This window comes from Somniosus microcephalus, unplaced genomic scaffold (assembly GCF_052327205.1).
Source record: "Somniosus microcephalus isolate GS21.2 unplaced genomic scaffold, FLI_Smic_1.0 unresolved_chr9, whole genome shotgun sequence".
NCBI lineage: Eukaryota > Metazoa > Chordata > Chondrichthyes > Squaliformes > Somniosidae > Somniosus > Somniosus microcephalus.
The window spans coordinates 19,886,372-19,903,298 of record NW_028225187.1 but is presented as its reverse complement, the minus strand read 5'-3'; the positions used below and the strand labels follow the sequence as shown (position 1 = coordinate 19,903,298).

The following is a 16,927-nucleotide window of genomic DNA, read 5'->3' as shown; positions in this document are numbered from 1 at the left end:
TCGGGGACTGGGGGGTCTGTGATGGAGGGTGTGTGAGGTGTATCGGGGACTGGGGGTCTGTGATGGAGGGTGTGTGAGGTGTATCGGGGACTGGGGGGTCTGTGATGGAGGGTGTGTGAGGTGTATCGGGGACTGGGGGGTCTGTGATGGAGGGTGTGTGAGGTGTATCGGGGACTGGGGGGTCTGTGATGGCGGGTGTGTGAGGTCATCATCATCAAGAAAATACTCATGAAATAACGCTGGAGAGCCAGCTGGTGGCGCCGTCCAAGGAGTATAAATACTCGGGCATGGGCCCAGCTTGCTCAGGGACATTTTGTAAGACAGGAACGAGTGAAGTACAACTAGACCTCCATGTTCTGAAACAAGTTAATTGAAGTCTTGCTTTATACTCGAACCAATTGCGTAGTGATTTTTATTACGTCAGAGGGTGTGGGAGGTATATCGGGGACTGGGGGGTCTGTGATGGAGGGTGTGTGAGGTGTATCGGGGACTGGGGGTCTGTGATGGAGGGTGTGTGAGGTGTATCGGGGACTGGGGGTCTGTGATGGAGGGTGTGTGAGGTGTATCGGGGACTCGGGGTCTGTGATGGAGGGTGTGTGAGGTGTATCGGGGACTGGGGGTCTGTGATGGAGGGTGTGTGAGGTGTATCGGGGACTGGGGGGTCTGTGATGGAGGGTGTGTGAGGTGTATCGGGGACTGGGGGTCTGTGATGGAGGGTGTGTGAGGTGTATCGGGGACTGGGGGGTCTGTGATGGAGGGTGTGTGAGGTGTATCGGGGACTGGGGGGTCTGTGATGGAGGGTGTGTGAGGTGTATCGGGGACTGGGGGTCTGTGATGGAGGGTGTGTGAGGTGTATCGGGGACTGGGGGGTCTGTGATGGAGGGTGTGTGAGGTGTATCGGGGACTGGGGGTCTGTGATGGAGGGTGTGTGAGGTGTATCGGGGACTGGGGGGTCTGTGATGGAGCGTGTGTGAGGTGTATCGGGGACTGGGGGGTCTGTGATGGAGGGTGTGTGAGGTGTATCGGGGACTGGGGGGTCTGTGATGGAGGGTGTGTGAGGTGTATCGGGGACTGGGGGTCTGTGATGGAGGGTGTGTGAGGTGTATCGGGGACTCGGGGTCTGTGATGGAGGGTGTGTGAGGTGTATCGGGGACTGGGGGTCTGTGATGGAGGGTGTGTGAGGTGTATCGGGGACTGGGGGTCTGTGATGGAGGGTGTGTGAGGTGTATCGGGGACTGGGGGGTCTGTGATGGAGGGTGTGTGAGGTGTATCGGGGACTGGGGGGTCTGTGATGGAGGGTGTGTGAGGTGTATCGGGGACTCGGGGGTCTGTGATGGAGGGTGTGTGAGGTGTATCGGGGACTGGGGGGTCTGTGATGGAGGGTGTGTGAGGTGTATCGGGGACTGGGGGTCTGTGATGGAGGGTGTGTGAGGTGTATCGGTGACTGGGGGGTCTGTGATGGAGGGTGTGTGAGGTGTATCGGGGACTGGGGGGTCTGTGATGGAGGGTGTGTGAGGTGTATCGGGGACTGGGGGTCTGTGATGGAGGGTGTGTGAGGTGTATCAGGGACTGGGGGGTCTGTGATGGAGGGTGTGTGAGGTGTATCGGGGACTCGGGGGTCTGTGATGGAGGGTGTGTGAGGTGTATCGGGGACTGGGGGTCTGTGATGGAGGGTGTGTGAGGTGTATCGGGGACTGGGGGTCTGTGATGGAGGGTGTGTGAGGTGTATCGGGGACTGGGGGTCTGTGATGGAGGGTGTGTGAGGTGTATCGGGGACTCGGGGTCTGTGATGGAGGGTGTGTGAGGTGTATCGGGGACTGGGGGTCTGTGATGGAGGGTGTGTGAGGTGTATCGGGGACTGGGGGGTCTGTGATGGAGGGTGTGTGAGGTGTATCGGGGACTGGGGGTCTGTGATGGAGGGTGTGTGAGGTGTATCGGGGACTCGGGGGTCTGTGATGGAGGGTGTGTGAGGTGTATCGGGGACTGGGGGGTCTGTGATGGAGGGTGTGTGAGGTGTATCCGGGACTGGGGGGTCTGTGATGGAGGGTGTGTGAGGTGTATCGGGGACTGGGGGGTCTGTGATGGAGGGTGTGTGAGGTGTATCGGGGACTGGGGGTCTGTGATGGAGGGTGTGTGAGGTGTATCGGGGACTCGGGGGTCTGTGATGGAGGGTGTGTACTAACAATACTAACAATAACCAGCCCCAGGACAGTGACAGGGTAACACAAAGAATTCGACCCAACACAATCGTCGCTAAGCAAAAGGAAAAATATCTGTCATATTGGGCAGAAACAACAAAAACCCAAAGCAAACTCAATTGCTACTTGGCCCTAAACAGACAATACAACATAGCTGATTACCTGACCATGGTAAAGGATAACAAACTGAGAAGAACCTTGACAAGGTACAGACTTAGCGAACATAGCCTAGCGATCGAAAAAGGCAGACACAGGCAGACCAGGCTGCCAAGAGAAGACAGGATATGCTCTCACTGCAGTCAGGGAGTAGTTGAGACAGAGATGCACTTCCTCACAGCCTGTGGAAAATATCAGGGCATCAGAGAGAATTTCTATCAAAAATTCTCACAAATATGCCCTGAATTCAGAAATCTGACTGACAACCAAAAACTCCCATTCCTACTGGGGGAGGAGAGAAGCTGTGTAACACTGGCGGCACACTATGTTACAGCTTGCCATGAACAGAGGGACAACCAGTAAACTAAGACAAGAGTATATATAAACAAGGCGAAAATATATTTATAAACTCAGGGATATACCTGTTTATACACTGTATGAATGGAACCGCGTTTATGTGTTCAACCATAAATGTATTTTGATGCTTTGGCAACATAAGATGTACCTTATCATGCCAACAAAGCGATTTGTATTGTATTGTATTGTATTGTATCGGGGACTGGGGGGTCTGTGATGGAGGGTGTGTGAGGTGTATCGGGGACTGGGGGTCTGTGATGGAGGGTGTATGAGGTGTATCGGGGACTGGGGGGTCTGTGATGGAGGGTGTGTGAGGTGTATCGGGGACTGGGGGGTCTGTGATGGAGGGTGTGTGAGGTGTATCGGGGACTGGGGGGTCTGTGATGGAGGGTGTGTGAGATGTATCGGGGACTGGGGGTCTGTGATGGAGGGTGTGTGAGGTGTATCGGGGACTGGGGGTCTGTGATGGAGGGTGTGTGAGGTGTATCGGGGACTGGGGGGTCTGTGATGGAGGGTGTGTGAGGTGTATCGGGGACTGGGGGGTCTGTGATGGAGGGTGTGTGACTACTGATCAAATAACGCTGGACAGCCAGGTGGTGGCGCCATCCAAGGAGTGGATTTCTGTCTCAGTCTCTGATGGAGGTGTGGGATGTCTGTCTCAGTCTCTGATGGAGGTGCGGGATGTCTGTCTCAGTCTCTAATGGAGGTGTGGGATGTCTGTCTCAGTCTCTAATGGAGGTGTGGGATGTCTGTCTCAGCCTCTAATGGAGGTGTGGGATGTCTGTATCAGTCTCTGATGGAGGTGTGGGATGTCTGTCTCAGTCTCTAATGGAGGTGTGGGATGTCTGTCTCAGCCTCTAATGGAGGTGTGGGATGTCTGTATCAGTCTCTAATGGAGGTGTGGGATGTCTGTCTCAGTCTCTAATGGAGGTGTGGGATGTCTGTCTCAGTCTCTAATGGGGGTGTCGGATGTCTGTCTCAGTCTCTAATGGAGGTGTGGGATGTCTGTCTCAGTCTCTAATGGAGGTGTGGGATGTCTGTCTCAGTCTCTAATGGAGGTGTGGGATGTCTGTCTCAGTCTCTAATGGAGGTGAGGGATGTCTGTCTCAGTCTCTAATGGAGGTGTGGGATGTCTGTCTCAGCCTCTAATGGGGGTGTGGGATGTCTGTCTCAGTCTCTAATGGAGGTGCGGGATGTCTGTCTCAGTCTCTAATGGAAGTGTGGGATGTCTGTCTCAGTCTCTAATGGAGGTGTGGGATGTCTGTCTCAGTCTCTAATGGAGGTGTGGGATGTCTGTCTCAGTCTCTAATGGAGGTGCGGGGTGTCTGTCTCAGTCTCTAATGGAGGTGCGGGATGTCTGTCTCAGTCTCTAATGGAGGTGCGGGATGTCTGTCTCAGTCTCTAATGGAGGTGTGGGATGTCTGTCTCAGTCTCTAATGGAGGTGTGGGATGTCTGTCTCAGTCTCTAATGGAGGTGTGGGATGTCTGTCTCAGTCTCTAATGGTGGGTGTGGGATGTCTGTCTCAGTCTCTAATGGAGGTGTGGGATGTCTGTCTCAGTCTCTAATGGAGGTGTGGGATGTCTGTCTCAGTCTCTAATGGGGGTGTGGGATGTCTGTCTCAGTCTCTAATGGAGGTGTGGGATGTCTGTCTCAGTCTCTAATGGAGGTGTGGGATGTCTGTCTCAGTCTCTAATGGAGGTGTGGGATGTCTGTCTCAGTCTCTAATGGAGGGTGTGGGATGTCTGTCTCAGTCTCTAATGCAGGTGTGGGATGTCTGTCTCAGTCTCTAATGCAGGTGTGGGATGTCTGTCTCAGTCTCTAATGGAGGTGTGGGATGTCTGTCTCAGTCTCTAATGGAGGTGTGGGATGTCTGTCTCAGTCTCTAATGGAGGTGTGGGATGTGTGTCTCAGTCTCTAATGGAGGTGTGGGATGTCTGTCTCAGTCTCTAATGGAGGTGTGGGATGTGTGTCTCAGTCTCTAATGGAGGTGTGGGATGTCTGTCTCAGTCTCTAATGGAGGTGTGGGATGTCTGTCTCAGTCTCTAATGGAGGTGTGGGATGTGTGTCTCAGTCTCTGATGGAGGTGTGGGGTGTCTGTCTCAGTCTCTAATGGAGGTGTGGGATGTCTGTCTCAGTCTCTAATGGTGGTGTGGGATGTCTGTCTCAGTCTCTAATGGAGGTGTGGGATGTCTGTCTCAGTCTCTAATGGAGGTGTGGGATGTCTGTCTCAGTCTCTAATGGAGGTGTGGGATGTCTGTCTCAGTCTCTAATGGAGGTGTGGGGTGTCTGTCTCAGTCTCTAATGGAGGTGTGGGATGTCTGTCTCAGTCTCTAATGGAGGTGTGGGATGTCTGTCTCAGTCTCTAATGGAGGTGTGGGATGTCTGTCTCAGTCTCTGATGGAGGTGTGGGATATCTGTCTCAGTCTCTAATGGAGGTGTGGGATGTCTGTCTCAGTCTCTAATGGAGGTGTGGGATGTGTGTCTCAGTCTCTGATGGAGGTGTGGGGTGTCTGTCTCAGTCTCTAATGGAGGTGTGGGATGTCTGTCTCAGTCTCTAATGGTGGTGTGGGATGTCTGTCTCAGTCTCTAATGGAGGTGTGGGATGTCTGTCTCAGTCTCTAATGGAGGTGTGGGATGTCTGTCTCAGTCTCTAATGGAGGTGTGGGATGTCTGTCTCAGTCTCTAATGGAGGTGTGGGATGTCTGTCTCAGTCTCTAATGGAGGTGTGGGGTGTCTGTCTCAGTCTCTAATGGAGGTGTGGGATGTCTGTCTCAGTCTCTAATGGAGGTGTGGGATGTCTGTCTCAGCCTCTAATGGAGGTGTGGGATGTCTGTCTCAGCCTCTAATGGAGGTGTGGGATGTCTGTCTCAGTCTCTGATGGAGGTGTGGGATGTCTGTCTCAGTCTCTGATGGAGGTGTGGGATGTCTGTCTCAGCCTCTAATGGTGGTGTGGGATGTCTGTCTCAGCCTCTAATGGTGGTGTGGGATGTCTGTCTCAGTCTCTAATGGAGGTGTGGGGTGTCTGTCTCAGTCTCTAATGGAGGTGTGGGATGTCTGTCTCAGTCTCTAATGGAGGTGTGGGATGTCTGTCTCAGTCTCTAATGGAGGTGTGGGATGTCTGTCTCAGTCTCTGATGGAGGTGTGGGATGTCTGTCTCAGTCTCTAATGGGGGTGTGGGATGTCTGTCTCAGTCTCTGATGGAGGTGTGGGATGTGTGTCTCAGTCTCTGATGGAGGTGTGGGATGTCTGTCTCAGTCTCTGATGGAGGTGTGGGATGTCTGTCTCAGTCTCTAATGGAGGTGTGGGATGTCTGCCTCAGTCTCTGATGGAGGTGTGGGATGTCTGTCTCAGTCTCTAATGCAGGTGTGGGATGTCTGTCTCAGTCTCTAATGGAGGTGTGGGATGTCTGTCTCAGTCTCTAATGGAGGTGTGGGATGTCTGTCTCAGTCTCTAATGGAGGTGTGGGATGTGTGTCTCAGTCTCTAATGGAGGTGTGGGATGTCTGTCTCAGTCTCTAATGGAGGTGTGGGATGTGTGTCTCAGTCTCTAATGGAGGTGTGGGATGTCTGTCTCAGTCTCTAATGGAGGTGTGGGATGTCTGTCTCAGTCTCTAATGGAGGTGTGGGATGTGTGTCTCAGTCTCTGATGGAGGTGTGGGGTGTCTGTCTCAGTCTCTAATGGAGGTGTGGGATGTCTGTCTCAGTCTCTAATGGTGGTGTGGGATGTCTGTCTCAGTCTCTAATGGAGGTGTGGGATGTCTGTCTCAGTCTCTAATGGAGGTGTGGGATGTCTGTCTCAGTCTCTAATGGAGGTGTGGGATGTCTGTCTCAGTCTCTAATGGAGGTGTGGGGTGTCTGTCTCAGTCTCTAATGGAGGTGTGGGATGTCTGTCTCAGTCTCTAATGGAGGTGTGGGATGTCTGTCTCAGTCTCTAATGGAGGTGTGGGATGTCTGTCTCAGTCTCTGATGGAGGTGTGGGATATCTGTCTCAGTCTCTAATGGAGGTGTGGGATGTCTGTCTCAGTCTCTAATGGAGGTGTGGGATGTGTGTCTCAGTCTCTGATGGAGGTGTGGGGTGTCTGTCTCAGTCTCTAATGGAGGTGTGGGATGTCTGTCTCAGTCTCTAATGGTGGTGTGGGATGTCTGTCTCAGTCTCTAATGGAGGTGTGGGATGTCTGTCTCAGTCTCTAATGGAGGTGTGGGATGTCTGTCTCAGTCTCTAATGGAGGTGTGGGATGTCTGTCTCAGTCTCTAATGGAGGTGTGGGGTGTCTGTCTCAGTCTCTAATGGAGGTGTGGGATGTCTGTCTCAGTCTCTAATGGAGGTGTGGGATGTCTGTCTCAGCCTCTAATGGAGGTGTGGGATGTCTGTCTCAGCCTCTAATGGAGGTGTGGGATGTCTGTCTCAGTCTCTGATGGAGGTGTGGGATGTCTGTCTCAGTCTCTGATGGAGGTGTGGGATGTCTGTCTCAGCCTCTAATGGTGGTGTGGGATGTCTGTCTCAGCCTCTAATGGTGGTGTGGGATGTCTGTCTCAGTCTCTAATGGAGGTGTGGGGTGTCTGTCTCAGTCTCTAATGGAGGTGTGGGATGTCTGTCTCAGTCTCTAATGGAGGTGTGGGATGTCTGTCTCAGTCTCTAATGGAGGTGTGGGATGTCTGTCTCAGTCTCTGATGGAGGTGTGGGATGTCTGTCTCAGTCTCTAATGGGGGTGTGGGATGTCTGTCTCAGTCTCTGATGGAGGTGTGGGATGTCTGCCTCAGTCTCTGATGGAGGTGTGGGATGTCTGTCTCAGTCTCTGATGGAGGTGTGGGATGTCTGTCTCAGTCTCTAATGGAGGTGTGGGATGTCTGCCTCAGTCTCTGATGGAGGTGTGGGATGTCTGTCTCAGTCTCTAATGGAGGTGTGGGATGTCTGTCTCAGTCTCTGATGGAGGTGTGGGATGTCTGTCTCAGTCTCTAATGGAGGTGTGGGATGTCTGTCTCAGTCTCTGATGGAGGTGTGGGATGTCTGTCTCAGTCTCTAATGGAGGTGTGGGATGTCTGCCTCAGTCTCTGATGGAGGTGTGGGATGTCTGTCTCAGTCTCTGATGGAGGTGTGGGATGTCTGTCTCAGTCTCTAATGGTGGGTGTGGGATGTCTGTCTCAGTCTCTAATTGAGGTGTGGGATGTCTGTCTCAGTCTCTGATGGAGGTGTGGGATGTCTGTCTCAGTCTCTAATGGAGGTGTGGGATGTCTGTCTCAGTCTCTGATGGAGGTGTGGGATGTCTGCCTCAGTCTCTGATGGAGGTGTGGGATGTCTGCCTCAGTCTCTGATGGAGGTGTGGGATGTCTGTCTCAGTCTCTAATGGAGGTGTGGGATGTCTGCCTCAGTCTCTGATGGAGGTGTGGGATGTCTGTCTCAGTCTCTAATGGAGGTGTGGGATGTCTGTCTCAGTCTCTAATGGAGGTGTGGGATGTCTGTCTCAGTCGCTAATGGAGGTGTGGGATGTCTGTCTCAGCCTCTAATGGAGGTGTGGGATGTCTGTCTCAGTCTCTAATGGAGGTGTGGGATGTCTGTCTCAGTCTCTAATGGAGGTGAGGGATGTCTGTCTCAGTCTCTAATGGAGGTGTGGGATGTCTGTCTCAGTCTCTAATGGAGGTGAGGGATGTCTGTCTCAGTCTCTAATGGAGGTGAGGGATGTCTGTCTCAGTCTCTAATGGAGGTGTGGGATGTCTGTCTCAGTCTCTAATGGAGGTGTGGGATGTCTGTCTCAGCCTCTAATGGAGGTGTGGGATGTCTGTCTCAGTCTCTAATGGAGGTGTGGGATGTCTGTCTCAGTCTCTAGTGGAGGTGTGGGATGTCTGTCTCAGTCTCTAATGGAGGTGTGGGATGTCTGTCTCAGTCTCTAATGGAGGTGTGGGGTGTCTGTCTCAGTCTCTAATGGAGGTGTGGGATGTCTGTCTCAGTCTCTAATGGAGGTGTGGGATGTCTGTCTCAGTCTCTAATGGAGGTGTGGGATGTCTGTCTCAGTCTCTAATGGAGGTGTGGGATGTCTGTCTTAGTCTCTAATGGAGGTGTGGGATGTCTGTCTTAGTCTCTAATGGAGGTGTGGGGTGTCTGTCTCAGTCTCTAATGGAGGTGTGGGATGTCTGTCTCAGTCTCTAATGGAGGTGTGGGATGTCTGTCTCAGTCTCTAATGGAGGGTGTGGGATGTCTGTCTTAGTCTCTAATGGAGGTGTGGGATATCTGTCTCAGTCTCTAATGGAGGTGTGGGATGTCTGTCTCAGTCTCTGATGGAGGGTGTGGGATGTCTGTCTTAGTCTCTAATGGAGGTGTGGGATGTCTGTCTTAGTCTCTAATGGAGGTGTGGGGTGTCTGTCTCAGTCTCTAATGGAGGTGTGGGATGTCTGTCTCAGTCTCTAATGGAGGTGTGGGATGTCTGTCTCAGTCTCTAATGGAGGTGTGGGATGTCTGTCTCAGTCTCTAATGGAGGTGTGGGATGTCTGTCTCAGTCTCTAATGGAGGTGTGGGATGTCTGTCTCAGTCTCTAATGGAGGTGTGGGATGTCTGTCTCAGCCTCTAATGGAGGTGTGGGATGTCTGTCTCAGTCTCTAATGGAGGTGTGGGATGTCTGTCTCAGTCTCTAATGGAGGTGTGGGATGTCTGTCTCAGTCTCTAATGGAGGTGTGGAATGTCTGTCTCAGTCTCTAATGGAGGTGTGGGATGTCTGTCTCAGTCTCTAATGGAGGTGTGGGATGTCTGTCTCAGTCTCTAATGGAGGTGTGGGATGTCTGTCTCAGTCTCTAATGGTGGGTGTAGGATGTCTGTCTCAGTCTCTAATGGAGGTGTGGGATGTCTGTCTCAGCCTCTAATGGAGGTGTGGGATATCTGTCTCAGTCTCTAATGGAGGTGTGGGATGTCTGTCTCAGCCTCTAATGGAGGTGTGGGATGTCTGTCTCAGTCTCTAATGGAGGTGTGGGATGTCTGTCTCAGTCTCTAATGGAGGTGTGGGATGTCTGTCTCAGCCTCTAATGGAGGTGTGGGATGTCTGTCTCAGCCTCTAATGGAGGTGTGGGATATCTGTCTCAGTCTCTAATGGAGGTGTGGGATGTCTGTCTCAGTCTCTAATGGAGGTGTGGGATGTCTGTCTCAGCCTCTAATGGAGGTGTGGGATGTCTGTCTCAGCCTCTAATGGAGGTGTGGGATATCTGTCTCAGTCTCTAATGGAGGTGTGGGATGTCTGTCTCAGTCTCTAATGGAGGTGTGGGATGTCTGTCTCAGCCTCTAATGGAGGTGTGGGATGTCTGTCTCAGCCTCTAATGGAGGTGTGGGATGTCTGTCTCAGCCTCTAATGGAGGTGTGGAATGTCTGTCTCAGTCTCTAATGGAGGTGTGGGATGTCTGTCTCAGCCTCTAATGGAGGTGTGGGATATCTGTCTCAGTCTCTAATGGAGGGTGTGGGATGTCTGTCTCAGTCTCTAATGGAGGTGTGGGATGTCTGTCTCAGTCTCTAATGGAGGTGTGGGATGTCTGTCTCAGTCTCTAATGGAGGTGTGGGATGTCTGTCTCAGCCTCTAATGGAGGTGTGGGATGTCTGTCTCAGTCTCTAATGGAGGGTGTGGGATGTCTGTCTCAGTCTCTAATGGAGGTGTGGGATGTCTGCCTCAGTCTCTAATGGAGGTGTGGGATGTCTGTCTGAGTCTCTAATGGAGGTGTGGAATGTCTGTCTCAGTCTCTAATGGAGGTGTGGGATGTCTGTCTCAGTCTCTAATGGAGGTGTGGGATGTCTGTCTGAGTCTCTAATGGAGGTGTGGGATGTCTGTCTGAGTCTCTAATGGAGGTGTGGAATGTCTGTCTCAGTCTCTAATGGAGGTGTGGGATGTCTGTCTCAGTCTCTAATGGAGGTGTGGGATGTCTGTCTCAGTCTCTAATGGAGGTGTGGGATGTCTGTCTCAGTCTCTAATGGAGGTGTGGGATGTCTGTCTCAGTCTCTAATGGAGGTGTGGGATGTCTGTCTCAGTCTCTAATGGAGGTGTGGAATGTCTGTCTCAGTCTCTAATGGAGGTGTGGGATGTCTGTCTCAGTCTCTAATGGAGGTGTGGGATGTCTGTCTGAGTCTCTAATGGAGGTGTGGGATGTCTGTCTGAGTCTCTAATGGAGGTGTGGGATGTCTGTCTCTAATGGAGGTGTGGGATGTCTGTCTCAGTCTCTAATGGAGGTGTGGGATGTCTGTCTCAGTCTCTAATGGCGGGTGTGGGATGTCTGTCTCAGTCTCTAATGGAGGTGTGGGATGTCTGTCTCAGTCTCTAATGGAGGTGTGGGATGTCGGTCTCAGTCTCTAATGGAGGTGTGGGATGTCTGTCTCAGCCTCTAATGGAGGTGTGGGATGTCTGTCTCAGTCTCTAATGGAGCTGTGGGATGTCTGTCTCAGTCTCTAATGGAGGTGTGGGATGTCTGTCTCAGTCTCTAATGGAGGTGTGGGATGTCTGTCTCAGTCTCTAATGGAGGTGTGGGATGTCTGTCTTAGTCTCTAATGGAGGTGTGGGGTGTCTGTCTCAGTCTCTGATGGAGGTGTGGGATGTTTGTCTCAGTCTCTAATGGAGGTGTGGGATGTCTGTCTCAGTCTCTAATGGAGGTGTGGGATGTCTCTCAGTCTCTAATGGAGGTGTGGGGTGTCTGTCTCAGTCTCTAATGGAGGTGTGGGATGTCTGTCTCAGTCTCTAATGGAGGTGTGGGATGTCTGTCTTAGTCTCTAATGGAGGTGTGGGGTGTCTGTCTCAGTCTCTGATGGAGGTGTGGGATGTCTGTCTTAGTCTCTAATGGAGGTGTGGGATGTCTGTCTCAGTCTCTAATGGAGGTGTGGGATGTCTGTCTCAGTCTCTAATGGAGGTGTGGGGTGTCTGTCTCAGTCTCTAATGGAGGTGTGGGATGTCTGTCTCAGTCTCTAATGGAGGTGTGGGATGTCTGTCTTAGTCTCTAATGGAGGTGTGGGGTGTCTGTCTCAGTCTCTGATGGAGGTGTGGGATGTCTGTCTTAGTCTCTAATGGAGGTGTGGGATGTCTGTCTCAGTCTCTAATGGAGGTGTGGGATGTCTGTCTCAGTCTCTAATGGAGGTGTGGGGTGTCTGTCTCAGTCTCTAATGGAGGTGTGGGATGTCTGTCTCAGTCTCTAATGGAGGTGTGGGATGTCTGTCTTAGTCTCTAATGGAGGTGTGGGATGTCTGTCTCAGTCTCTAATGGAGGTGTGGGATATCTGTCTCAGCCTCTAATGGAGGGTGTGGGATGTCTGTCTCAGTCTCTAATGGAGGTGTGGGATGTCTGTCTCAGTCTCTAATGGAGGTGCGGGATGTCTGTCTCAGTCTCTAATGGAGGTGTGGGATGTCTGTCTCAGTCTCTAATGGAGGTGTGGGATGTCTGTCTCAGTCTCTAATGGAGGTGTGGGATGTCTGTCTCAGTCTCTAATGGAGGTGTGGGATATCTGTCTCAGCCTCTAATGGAGGTGTGGGATGTCTGTCTCAGTCTCTAATGGAGGTGTGGGATGTCTGTCTCAGTCTCTAATGGAGGTGTGGGATGTCTGTCTCAGTCTCTAATGGAGGTGTCGGATGTCTGTCTCAGTCTCTAATGGAGGTGTGGGATGTCTGTCTCAGTCTCTAATGGAGGTGTGGGATGTCTGTCTCAGTCTCTAATGGAGGTGTGGGATGTCTGTCTCAGTCTCTAATGGAGCTGTGGGATGTCTGTCTCAGTCTCTAATGGAGGTGTGGGATGTCTGTCTCAGTCTCTAATGGAGGTGTGGGATGTCTGTCTCAGTCTCTAATGGAGGTGTGGGATGTCTGTCTTAGTCTCTAATGGAGGTGTGGGGTGTCTGTCTCAGTCTCTGATGGAGGTGTGGGATGTCTGTCTCAGTCTCTAATGGAGGTGTGGGATGTCTGTCTCAGTCTCTAATGGAGGTGTGGGATGTCTGTCTCAGTCTCTAATGGAGGTGTGGGATGTCTGTCTCAGTCTCTAATGGAGGTATGGGATGTCTGTCTCAGTCTCTAATGGAGGTGTGGGATGTCTGTCTCAGTCTCTAATGGAGGTGTGGGGTGTCTGTCTCAGTCTCTGATGGAGGTGTGGGATGTCTGTCTCAGTCTCTAATGGAGGTGTGGGATGTCTGTCTCAGTCTCTAATGGAGGTGTGGGATGTCTGTCTCAGTCTCTAATGGAGGTGTGGGGCGTCTGTCTCAGTCTCTAATGGAGGTGTGGGATGTCTGTCTCAGTCTCTAATGGAGGTGTGGGATGTCTGTCTCAGTCTCTAATGGAGGTGTGGGATGTCTGTCTCAGTCTCTAATGGAGGTGTGGGATGTCTGTCTCAGTCTCTAATGGAGGTGCGGGATGTCTGTCTCAGTCTCTAATGGTGGTGTGGGATGTCTGTCTCAGTCTCTAATGGAGGTGTGGGATGTCTGTCTCAGTCTCTAATGGAGGTGTGGGGCGTCTGTCTCAGTCTCTAATGGAGGTGTGGGATGTCTGTCTCAGTCTCTAATGGAGGTGTGGGATGTCTGTCTCAGTCTCTAATGGAGGTGTGGGATGTCTGTCTCAGTCTCTAATGGAGGTGTGGGATGTCTGTCTCAGTCTCTAATGGAGGTGTGGGATGTCTGTCTCAGTCTCTAATGGAGGTGTGGGATGTCTGTCTCAGTCTCTAATGGTGGGTGTGGGATGTCTGTCTCAGTCTCTAATGGAGGTGTGGGATATCTGTCTCAGTCGCTAATGGAGGTGTGGGATGTCTGTCTCAGTCTCTAATGGAGGTGCGGGATGTCTGTCTCAGTCTCTAATGGTGGTGTGGGATGTCTGTCTCAGTCTCTAATGGAGGTGTGGGATGTCTGTCTCAGTCTCTAATGGCGGGTGCGGGATGTCGGTCTCAGTCTCTAATGGAGGTGTGGGATGTCTGAGCCTCTAATGGAGGTGTGGGATGTCTGAGCCTCTAATGGAGGTGTGGGATGCCTGTCTCAGTCTCTAATGGAGGTGTGGGATGTCTGTCTCAGTCTCTAATGGAGGTGTGGGATGTCTGTCTCAGTCTCTAATGGCGGGTGTAGGATGTCTGTCTCAGTCTCTAATGGAGGTGTGGGGTGTCTGTCTCAGCCTCTAATTGAGGTGTGGGATGTCTGTCTCAGTCTCTAATGGCGGGTGTGGGATGTCTGTCTCAGTCTCTAATGGAGGTGTGGGATGTCTGTCTCAGTCTCTAATGGCGGGTGTGGGATGTCTGTCTCAGTCTCTAATGGAGGTGTGGGATGTCTATCTCAACCTCTAATGGCGGGTGTGGGGTGTCTGTCTCAGTCTCTAATGGAGGTGTGAGATGTCTGAGCCTCTAATGGACGTGTGGGATGTCTGTCTCAACCTCTAATGGAGGTGTGCGATGTCTGTCTCAGCCTCTAATGGAGGTGTGTGATGTCCGTCTCAGTCTCTAATGGAGGGTGTGGGATGTCTGTCTCAGTCTCTAATGGAGGTGTGCGATGTCTGTCTCAGCCTCTAATGGAGGTGTGGGATGTCTGTCTCAGTCTCTAATGGAGGTGTGGGATGTCTGCCTCAACCTCTAATGGAGGTGTGCGATGTCTGTCTCAGCCTCTAATGGAGGTGTGGGATGTCTGTCTCAACCTCTAATAGAGGGTGTGGGATGTCTGTCTCAGTCTCGAATGGAGGTGCGGGATGTCTGTCTCAGTCTCTAATGGAGGTGTGGGATGTCTGTCTCAGTCTCTGATGGCGGGTGTGGGAGCTGCACCGCCCGCCTCCCGCCTGTAGGGGGAGCAGCAATGGCGGCGGCGCGCTCCCGGCGGCCCCCGCGCGCGGGAAAGCGCCCTATGGCGGCGGCGCTGCGCAGGCGCGGGGCGGGGCGCGGGGCCTGCCGGACAGGCGGCGGACTCAGCCAGCGGGCGGGCGCTCAGTGCGGGCGGGAGGCGCTGGGAGGGACGGAGCGCCGCCGAGGGAGAGAGAGCGAGAGGCCGCAGGTGAGTGAGGGCGAGCGGGGCCGGAGGGGGGATTTGATCCGATGGCCGCATTGATTCTCGTTGATTGCGTCAAGCACCGACGGAAGGGGGCGGCCGCGGTTCGGGTGTTACCGATCTTTTTTTGTTAAAACAAACAGCCGCCCCGGAATCTGGATGGGGAAAGAATGAGGGAGAAAAAAAATGTTTTTTTTTCAAATCCGGCCGCCGTGACGTCACCAGGCCCCGCCTTGTGACCTCATCAAGCTCCTCCCCTGCTCCTGACCCGCATACTGCCCATTGTGACATCATCAAGCTCCTCCCCTGCTCCTGATCTACATAATGCCCGTTGTGACATCATCAAGCTCCTCCCCCTGCTCCTGATCTATATACTGCCCATTGTGACACCATCAAGCTCCTCCCCCTGCTCCTGATCTATATACTGCCCATTGTGACACCATCAAGCTCCTCCCCCTGCTCCTGATCTGCATACTGCGCATTGTGACATTACCAAGCTCCTCCCCTGCTCCTGATCTGCATACAGCCAATTGTGACATCATCATGCTCCTCCCCTGCTCCTGATCTGCATACTGCGCATTGTGACATTACCAAGCTCCTCCTATGCTCCTGATCTGCATACTGCCAATTGTGACATCATCAAGCTCCTCCCCTGCTCCTGATCTGCATACTGCCCCTTGTGACATCAAGCTCCTCCCCCTGCTCCTGATCTACATACTGCCCATTGTGACATCATCAAGCCCCTCCCCCTGCTCCTGATCTGCATAGTGCCCATTGTGACATCACCAAGCTCCTCCCATGCTCCTGATCTGCATACTGCCAATTGTGACATCATCAAGCTGCTCCCCTGCTGATCTGCAGACTGCCCCTTGTGACATCACCAAGCTCCTCCCCCCGTTCCTGATCCACATACTGCCCCTGGTGACATCATCGAGCCTCTCTCCCTGTTCCTGATCCACACACTGCCCCTGGTGACATCATCAAGCCTCTCTCCCTGTTCCTGATCCACATACTGCCCCTGGTGACATCATCGAGCCTCTCTCCCTGTTCCTGATCCACATACTGCCCCTGGTGACATCATCGAGCCTCTCTCCCTGTTCCTGATCCACATACTGCCCCTGGTGACATCATCGAGCCTCTCTCCCTGTTCCTGATCCACATACTGCCCCTGGTGACATCATCGAGCCTCTCTCCCTGTTCCTGATCCACATACTGCCCCTGGTGACATCATCGAGCCTCTCCCCCTGTTCCTGATCCACATACTGCCCCTGGTGACATCATCGAGCCTCTCTCCCTGTTCCTGATCCACATACTGCCCCTGGTGACATCATCGAGCCTCTCTCCCTGTTCCTGATCCACATACTGCCCCTGGTGACATCATCGAGCCTCTCTCCCTGTTCCTGATCCACATACTGCCCCTGGTGACATCATCGAGCCTCTCTCCCTGTTCCTGATCCACATACTGCCCCTGGTGACATCATCGAGCCTCTCCCCCTGTTCCTGATCCACATACTGCCCCTGGTGACATCATCGAGCCTCTCTCCCTGTTCCTGATCCACATACTGCCCCTGGTGACATCATCGAGCCTCTCCCCCTGTTCCTGATCCACATACTGCCCCTGGTGACATCATCGAGCCTCTCTCCCTGTTCCTGATCCACATACTGCCCCTGGTGACATCATCGAGCCTCTCTCCCTGTTCCTGATCCACATACTGCCCCTGGTGACATCATCGAGCCTCTCCCCCTGTTCCTGATCCACACACTGCCCCTGGTGACATCATCGAGCCTCTCCCCCTGTTCCTGATCCACATACTGCCCCTGGTGACATCATCGAGCCTCTCTCCCTGTTCCTGATCCACATACTGCCCCTGGTGACATCATCGAGCCTCTCCCCCTGTTCCTGATCCACATACTGCCCCTGGTGACATCATCGAGCCTCTCTCCCTGTTCCTGATCCACATACTGCCCCTGGTGACATCATCGAGCCTCTCCCCCTGTTCCTGATCCACATACTGCCCCTGGTGACATCATCGAGCCTCTCTCCCTGTTCCTGATCCACATACTGCCCCTGGTGACATCATCGAGCCTCTCTCCCTGTTCCTGATCCACACACTGCCCCTGGTGACATCATCGAGCCTCTCTCTCTGTTCCTGATCCACATACTGCCCCTGGTGACATCATCGAGCCTCTCCCCCTGTTCCTGATCCACATACTGCCCCTGGTGACATCATCGAGCCTCTCTCCCTGTTCCTGATCCACATACTGCCC

General features: G+C 52.9%; 2 protein-coding genes across 2 annotated transcripts in view; one reads left to right on the top strand and one right to left on the bottom strand.

The window, feature by feature from the left end:
* Positions 1-415: 415 nt before the first annotated feature.
* LOC147084870 (uncharacterized) lies at positions 416-15,279 on the bottom strand. Its single transcript, XM_085979358.1, has 4 exons — positions 15,251-15,279; positions 1,600-2,187; positions 1,308-1,557; positions 416-1,141 (listed from the first exon to the last, which is right to left on the bottom strand). Exons 1-4 carry the CDS (start codon positions 15,277-15,279, stop codon positions 416-418), a joined length of 1,593 nt encoding a protein of 530 aa, XP_085835484.1.
* LOC147084869 (uncharacterized) overlaps positions 14,554-16,927 on the top strand; it is a 40,113-nt gene continuing 37,739 nt past the window's right edge. The window contains exon 1 of the mRNA XM_085979594.1: positions 14,554-14,665. The gene's annotated coding sequence lies outside the window, so the exon portion shown is untranslated. The remainder of the gene's footprint in view (positions 14,666-16,927) is intronic.

Excerpts from the sequence above, each read along its gene's own strand:
- LOC147084870 (XM_085979358.1), bottom strand. The coding sequence starts at position 15,279 with ATGCAGATCAGGAGCATAGGAGGAGCTTG. Across the intron at positions 1,558-1,599 it reads CCCCCGAGTCCCCGATACAC|CTCACACACCCTCCATCACA; the intron begins CTCACACACCCT and ends TCCCTGATACAC. Across the intron at positions 1,142-1,307 it reads CCCCCGAGTCCCCGATACAC|CTCACACACCCTCCATCACA; the intron begins CTCACACACCCT and ends TCCCCGATACAC.